General features: G+C 38.3%; 1 protein-coding gene across 1 annotated transcript in view; it reads left to right on the top strand.

Annotated features, from left to right (window-relative positions):
* cspg4 (chondroitin sulfate proteoglycan 4) overlaps positions 1 to 7560 on the top strand; it is an 86247-nt gene extending 78687 nt beyond the window's left edge. Inside the window, exons 10-11 of the mRNA XM_088006516.1 lie at positions 2131 to 2314; positions 2974 to 7560. Of these exons, the coding sequence (XP_087862642.1) occupies positions 2131 to 2314; positions 2974 to 4739 (1950 nt within the window). The 3' untranslated portion in view covers positions 4740 to 7560. The remainder of the gene's footprint in view (positions 1 to 2130; positions 2315 to 2973) is intronic.
* The last annotated feature ends 264 nt before the right edge of the window (positions 7561 to 7824 follow it).

The raw sequence follows: 7824 nt of genomic DNA on the forward strand, positions 1-7824 counted from the left end.
GAAGAATTAAAGAAGGCCATTGTAGATAGAAAAAAAGGAGTAAATATATGCCAAGAAACTCAGAAATTTTAGACTGATCTCAGAAATCTTGAAAAACACATGGACATTTCTGAACTTGAAAAGTTAACAATTTTGAGATAAACCTTAGAATTTATCTTGGAAAAAAGAACTTTGAATTTTCTGAGTTTCAAAAGTTGAACATTTTTGATTCACAAAAATTCCTAAAAAAATTTCTGAGATAAATATCAAAATTTCTGAATATTTTCCTCAGAGCTCAGAAATGTATTGTTTATTCTGTAAAATCTCAGATTATTCCCCAAATTTCTGAGTTTTTTGGCATTAATTTAGTCCTTTTTTCTACATTCAGTGGCCCTAATATAAACACTCTTTTATAAGGTTTTTGTGTGAAGTTTCGGGAACTGACGGGCTGACAGCACCCCACTGTGTCCAACTGAGGGATCTGCTGCACTCCTCCTAAGACTGCGGGAGGGTTAAGCCAATCCAAACATTCATCTTGAACCTTAACATTTAAACAGTATAAATAGTATGTCATCCAAACCAACAGAACAGGAGTGTGTATTTTATTCAAATGAAAGGCTTTTTAAGCAATTGTATCTGTAATAGGGACCCAGCCAAACGATTACAGGGAAGGATTAAGTGTCAGTAACAGGTGATCACTGTTACTGACAGTGATCACCTGTCAGTAACAGGTGATTATATATATATACTAGTATATCTTTACTAGTGTAAAGATATACTAGTAATTCAACTGATATATCTAAAGGTTTCACTTAGCACTGACTCAGCACTTAGCAGGATTTTGTCAGACGTTTTTGTAGCATATTATCATTACCAACGCCAAAGAAGAATTATTACTCCACACATTTTTCAGGGTTTAAAGAGAGATTTCATACAAGATCTGGACTGAAATATTCTTAGCAGAGGAAGAGAAAAGGTTGTCTTCACTTGACTACTTAAAAATTTTAACTAGCAGGAAAAGAACAATGTTTGTGTGACTGTTTAATGCAAAAGCAGCTAATAAAAATGCAATTTTTATATTCTCAGAATTATACATTTCAGTTCAATGTAACCATGAAAGGCCTATTCTGAGGTCAGAATATATATATATATATATATATATATATATATATATATATATATATATATTGTCAGGTTTTGTGAGTTTCCCAGTGCTATAAAATATAATACTACAGTGATGCATAAAATGCAGGTGCAGCAAACTGCTACTTCTAATTCAAATAATGTGGAAACTTTTGTTAGTTGAGATGATCAAAAATATCCTCTCCCAAACAACATTTCTAGCCCCTCTTTATTAAAATCCTCATAATCCATCTCCTTTGAAATTATGCATCTGTAAATGGCTGGTAGCGACAAAACATTATGTGTGTTTTTTATCATTTTAAGAATACAAATAATCCTGTTTCATCCTGCAGTTAATTGATGAATATCTTTTGCTTTAGATTTGTCTTTTGGATATGTATTAACTCACTGCACCGTGTTGATTATGAAGTGCCAAAGCTTTCAGTATGTGGACAAAGTAGGTTCTTCATCTTGGCCAGCAGGGGGCATGATTTAACCTGACATTGTGATGATGGTATCAGGTTCTCTGCTTTTGCAGATTTGATTTTACATGAGAACCGACTGCCTATTTTGGTTTTACCTCAGTCGATTGTTTTCAATTAGAAGCAGGTTTGATTACAAAAAAGTTCAAATTCCACAACCAAATAGCTTTCCGTGCTGTGATGCTGCAGAAAATGCCATCAATACCTCAAAATATGCAAAAGGGAGCAGTCTGTCTTTTAGGCAGCAACACATAATACAAAATAAATAAAAGGATGAAAAAAGTGTTGATGAGGTACTGTGGTGGCAAAGGGGTTAAGCACATTCTACATATGGAGGCCATAGTCCTCAACGCAGCCATCACAGGTTCGATTCCCGGCCTGGTGACCTTTGCTGCATGTCTTCACCCTTCTCTTATTACCCATTTTCCTGTCAATTCACTATAAAATACAGGAAACTAGAGCTAACAAAACCTTCAATATAAAAGAGTGTTGACTATTAATACATGTAACTCAACACTAGCTGTTCTGTTTTTCTCTTGATGCCCAGTTGGAGTCTGGAGCAGTCTACTATGAGCACCAGCTGCCCACCGAGCCTTTCTGGGTGGTGAGAGACTCCATGGAGTTCACTGCATCATCCCAGGCTTCTCCAGATGTCCGCCACTCGCTGCCCATCACAGTCTCCTACTATGCTGCTCATAGCAACATTTCTTCTCAGATGTGGAAGAACAAAGGTAAAGTATTCACTGAGGCAAAAAAAGGGTTGTTTTCAGTAGTAGTAACATAAACATTTAACTTCTACAAAAAAAACTTGATCTGCGATGGACTGGCAACCTGTCCAGGCTGTACCCCGTCTCTTACCTGAAATGTTTCGCTGGAGTTAGGCACCAGCACCCCTTCTAGCCCCATTAGGGACAAGGGTATAAGAAAATGGATGTATGGATGAAAAAAACTTGATATATTATAGTTTAAACATGATTGAAATTAGAGTTGATTGATTATGTTTGAAACTATCCTCAAATGCCCTGTTTTTTGTTTTTGCTTTTTTGAGCAATCCTTCTCAAAGACTGCCAAATCTAGTTATAATCGAATTAGTGTCCTTGTCTACATGATCTCTTATATTTGGAGGCCGTAGCTCATTCTTTATTTTAGAAAGATTTCCTTGTTTTAACTGTAACTGAACAGTTCAAAGTCAGAAAGAGGATTGACCAATCCTGCTTTTGCCGCTGCCACTATAACAAGCTCCATCTGTCTCTCCAAACATTCTGACGAGAGTGTAAAGTGCTGCACAGTTAGACATCAACCGGAGACGGTCTGACCCCAATGTTGAGGATCTTTTACAAATGATATTTGTGGACTTTGAGATTTTTAATTGTGTTTTTTTCCCCTTCAGGGCTTGAAATTGTGCAGGGCCAGAGGAAAGCAATTGACAATTCCATTCTTGATGCATCCAACCTTCTGGCAAGTCTACCTGAAGAAAAGAAAACTGACGCAGATGTTGTTATTGAAATAAAGCGCTTCCCTGATCATGGTCGTATCACCCTATTGGGTGAAGATCTACCCCGTGACAACCCGCTCTTCACACAATCAGACGTGTCTCAGGGAAAGTTGGAGTATCTTCACGATGACTCGGGGGCTGCTTTTGACAGCCTTGCTTTCAAGGCCTATCTGAAGTTAAGAAGTGGTGATAGGACCTCCCCTTCTGAGTCCGTAATCCTGGATGAGATCTTTCATATTTCAGTCAAACGACGTGGTTCCAACCCCCCTGAACTAGTCACTACAGATATGCTTCTGGAAGTTCTCCAAGGCTCCAAGACCTCACTAACCCAGAAGCATCTCAACACCCAAGATGAAGACAATCCACCAGATGAGGTGCTCTTCAAGGTGACCAAAGCCCCTCGTAATGGCTATCTCTTTAACTCTGTTACATCAGAACCCATCTCTAAGTTCACTCAAGAAATGATCAATCGCGTAGAGGTAGCCTTCCAGAGCGATGGCACCCTTAAAGGCGGATTTGTGGAATTCACCATATCAGATGGCGAGCATGAAACGGGGCCACACACACTCCACATAGGAATCTTAGCTCGCACCCTGCTTCTCGAACTAGTCCCAGAGATCAAGGTACGACAGGGAGACGATCAGATTCTTGTGACTGAGGAGATGTTGAGGGCCTCTACAGGTGGTCCTGTTGAGGAGGAGATCCTTTATAAAATCACCAGTACTCCAAAATATGCAGCTGTCATGGTAGACAGGCAGCCTACATCTGCCTTCACCCAGAAGCAGATCAAAGAAGGAAGAGTCAGTGTCCGTTTTGTCAAGTCCACTTCACCCCGAGACAGTGTTTCATTTACAGCCCGTAGCCGAGCTGCCAATGTCTCCTCTATCCTTAACATCACTGTGCAGCCTCTGGCTAAAATTGCTCAAAATCCTTTGTTACCTCAAGGCTCACTTGTCCAGTTGGACAGAAAGCTTTTGGATGCATCTCCACTAGCCAACAAGACAAGAGCCTCACCCACATTCACAGTCATCCAGGAGCCAAGAGGAGCTCGTATTGTGGCTTTTAAGGATCCTGATGCTGGCCAGCCAATACAGACATTTACCCAGAAGGACTTGGATGAAGGTCGCGTGGCAATGGAAATATTAGATACTGCCTCAAGATCAAAAGCGAAGGGTAATCAGGATGAAGCTCGGTTCCTGCTGAAAGCCCATGGAGTGCCTCCAGCAGAATGTGTCCTTTCATTCCAGACAAGCCCTTACAACACCTCTGCAGTTTATCCTGCCACTCTGCTAAAGACCCCAGGAGATAGTGTCACCCCATCATCCCCTGGCTCTGGTACACACGGGAAACCACATGTTTCCCGTCGTGGGAATTTTTGGTCCGTCTTCATTCCCATTCTAGTTGTCCTCCTTCTCTTACTACTGGCAGCCGTCTTGGCCTACTATCTAATCCGTAAAAACAAGACAGGAAAACACAACGTCCAGACAGTGGCCTCAAAGCCCAAAAATGGAGAGGTGGCCACAACAGAAACTTTTCGCAAAACAGACCCAGCCAACAACATTCCTATGTCCAATGTGGACTCTAAAGGGGCAGATCCAGAGTTGCTTCAGCACTGTCGGACAACGAACCCGGCCTTGAAAAAGAACCAGTACTGGGTTTGAAACACTTTGATTTTGGACATAGAAGGAGGTGGACTTCATTTATGTTGGTGTTAAGTTTTCCTACAGCAGTTTAAATGAAACACACTTTTGACGCAATTTTTCACCGACTTCTCTCAGAACAGCTGTGGACAAATTCTCAGGCATGAAAACACTGAAGACGTATTGGCAAAGAAGGAAGTGATTTCTTACATTCAGAGGGCTAATGCCATGTCTATTTATTTCCATTGTCTCATTCCTCACTGTCAAAGGGCACAGACACGACATGAACATGCAAAGTGTTTGCAAAAAAAGTACTTTTGATGTGCTCAACTATTGTATTAAACATCATATAGGCAAAACATTAATCATGCTGATAGGTACATATTTCATTGTTTTTATTAAACTACGTTTGGGATAATCAGGATACTTGATGAAAAAAAATATGACTTAAAAGTGAAACATACAATTAATGGCCACTTTTTCCAGGTACATAAAAAGCAAATTAGCATAGCCGTCTCTGTAGTTTACAGAGAATGGTCTAAAAACAAGAAACTATTCAGGGAGATGTTGTGCTGGCAAAAAAAAGGCAGTTTACAGTTCATAGAAAAGCAACTGTAACTCAAACAACCCACAGCAGCCTGTTGTCAGCGAAGAATTGACAACAAAACTGAGCTGCAAGAAATCAGAAAAACTTGCTATTTCACCTGAAACATCCACCGGGTCATATTGGGGTTAAACAACATTAAGGCACATAATCAAGCTGCCTTATTTTAATGGTTCTGGCAGGTGGTGGTGAAGGATATTTTCTTGGCACACTTTGAGACACAGACTACCAGTTGGTCATCCTTTAAGTGCCCCTACTACCAAAATGTTGGTGCCAACCAATAAATTTCCACCTATTTATATGCACAGTGTACCCATTTTCTGACGGCTACTTCCAGAAGGACAGTGCACCATATCACGAAGCTACAAACCTTTTCACACAGGTTTGAACATGACATTGAGATCATTGTACTCTAACCGTATCCACAGTCACAAGCTCTTAATCCAGTAGAACACCTTAGTGATGTGGTGTAACATTGGCGTCATGGATTATGGATGTGCAACTGACAAATCAAAATCTCAGGAATGTGTCGAACGCCTTAGTGATTATTTACCAAAAAGAATTAAAGAGGTTCTGAAAAATAAAGACACTTAAACCGTAACACTAGCAAGGTGTAGCACATAATGTAGCTATATAAGGTACATTATTTTTGCCTTATTTTTGAAAATGTAACCTCAATTATTCAATTCAAAATACTTTATTGATCCCAAATTAGAGAAATTAAATAACAGAGCTACTCCAACATGCTGCCAGCGCAATTCTAGAACATTATGTTCTATGTCCTATCTCAGGTATTCAACCTAAAGATAATATCACTTTCTGTCTAGAAACCGAAAGATGAATACCACTTTCACAGCGTTGTCTGCATACCATTGCATCACATTCAAACCTAAAGTTTAGGGTTTTCCCTTGTCATTTTTTAATGCTAAACTAAGCTAAGCTAAGCTAACAATAGCTAGTGCCTAACATCTTAAGCAGAGCTAATGCTTTTCCAATTGTAACCACAAGACAGATGCTTTGAAGCAGAAAGGAGTTAAAAAGAAGCACTTGAAGTCAAATTGCACAAATCTAATCCACTCCAGCTCTCGGTCATGTTGACATCTATCAGATTGTATTGTTGCTATGCGTTTCCAAAGAGCTTGTAAAAATTTATTGGACTGGAGAAGCAGAACAGAAACATTACTTTGGTCCTGTAATATTTAAGCTGAAACACCTATTTAATCTCAAATTGAAAGGTATCCAATAAGGATTTTCTTGTCTCCAATAAGGACTTCACAAAAACTAAAAATAACCACAAACATCCTCAGCTTGTTGGGTCTTTTTAACTTTTAATGACAAACCAGAAAGCATTTATTTTTATTAGAAACATTCCTTATTTTAGCCTAGTTGAATGTACAGACTCATTTTATAAAATTAAATAAAATTAAAAATTTTTAGTTTTTTTTTTTTTTTGCATGTTAAAGATAAAAAGAAAAAGGTCACTACTGTAAATCACAATCTTCTCCTGCTAAGGTTTTGGTACTTTGACCTGTTGTGCCAAGTTAATAATTCTAATTTGGAACAAACTAGAGCAAAATGAGCTGCTATGTTTATTTGTCCTGACAGCATTTACCAGAATTGCCTTTTTCACAAGCCAAATAGTAATTTTGTTGTGTTTTGTTTCTTTACATTAGCCTTGATTTGTTGTTTAATAGTCTTCTTCAGCAGTAATTATAGATGCAGCACAGAGCTTCGAAACATTAAGACACTTTGTATTAGAGTGATACCATTCAACATAAAACAAAACTTCTTCCCTCGGGATATCCCATTTCCACCCTCTAGTTTATGTGTAAATATTGTGTTTAAAATAAAGTCTTTGGTTTCCTAGTAAATGAAAAGATTTTCCATATTTGAGAATGTGTTAAGAGAACAAGTAACTATATTAAAATTGACTGTTCAACATTGATATATGTATATGTTTGCGAGTCCATCCTTTTTATGTGTCACTCATATGTTGTTTTTTTTTTTGCTTTTTTTAATTCACTGCAGCATTTCATCACCATGTCTTCACATTTGTCGTTATTTATTAAGTCGGTCACTCCCCATTCATCAGCTCATATTTTCATGTGCTTTGTTATTTTTCATCATCTGCAGACGCCTTTAAGTAAAACGTTTCTGGACCAAATGCAACATCAGGACTGCAGTATATCTCTGACTCTGTTACAGGCACTTATGGAAATAAAATGTTGACGCAACAAATTGTGTGCTCATTATTTTCTTCGTGGCTTTAGTTTGTCATAAAACACAACAGTAACACCCTTTTTTTTTATCTCCTGCTACAGATTGCAGATAGGAAAATATATACGACAAGTTTGGTTTATTGCTCTTGTGGTTACACATGTAAATGGATTCATGGTGAAGTGCATTTTAATATTTCCCACACTGAAAGAAGCCAATAAACTGTCTTGTACAAGTTTATTTTAGAACCTCGAATTCACAGAAACACAGACATGAATATTTTGA

Source organism: Poecilia mexicana, unplaced genomic scaffold, assembly GCF_051168715.1.
Source record: "Poecilia mexicana isolate PSO_F unplaced genomic scaffold, ASM5116871v1 scaffold_6, whole genome shotgun sequence".
Lineage (NCBI taxonomy): Eukaryota > Metazoa > Chordata > Actinopteri > Cyprinodontiformes > Poeciliidae > Poecilia > Poecilia mexicana.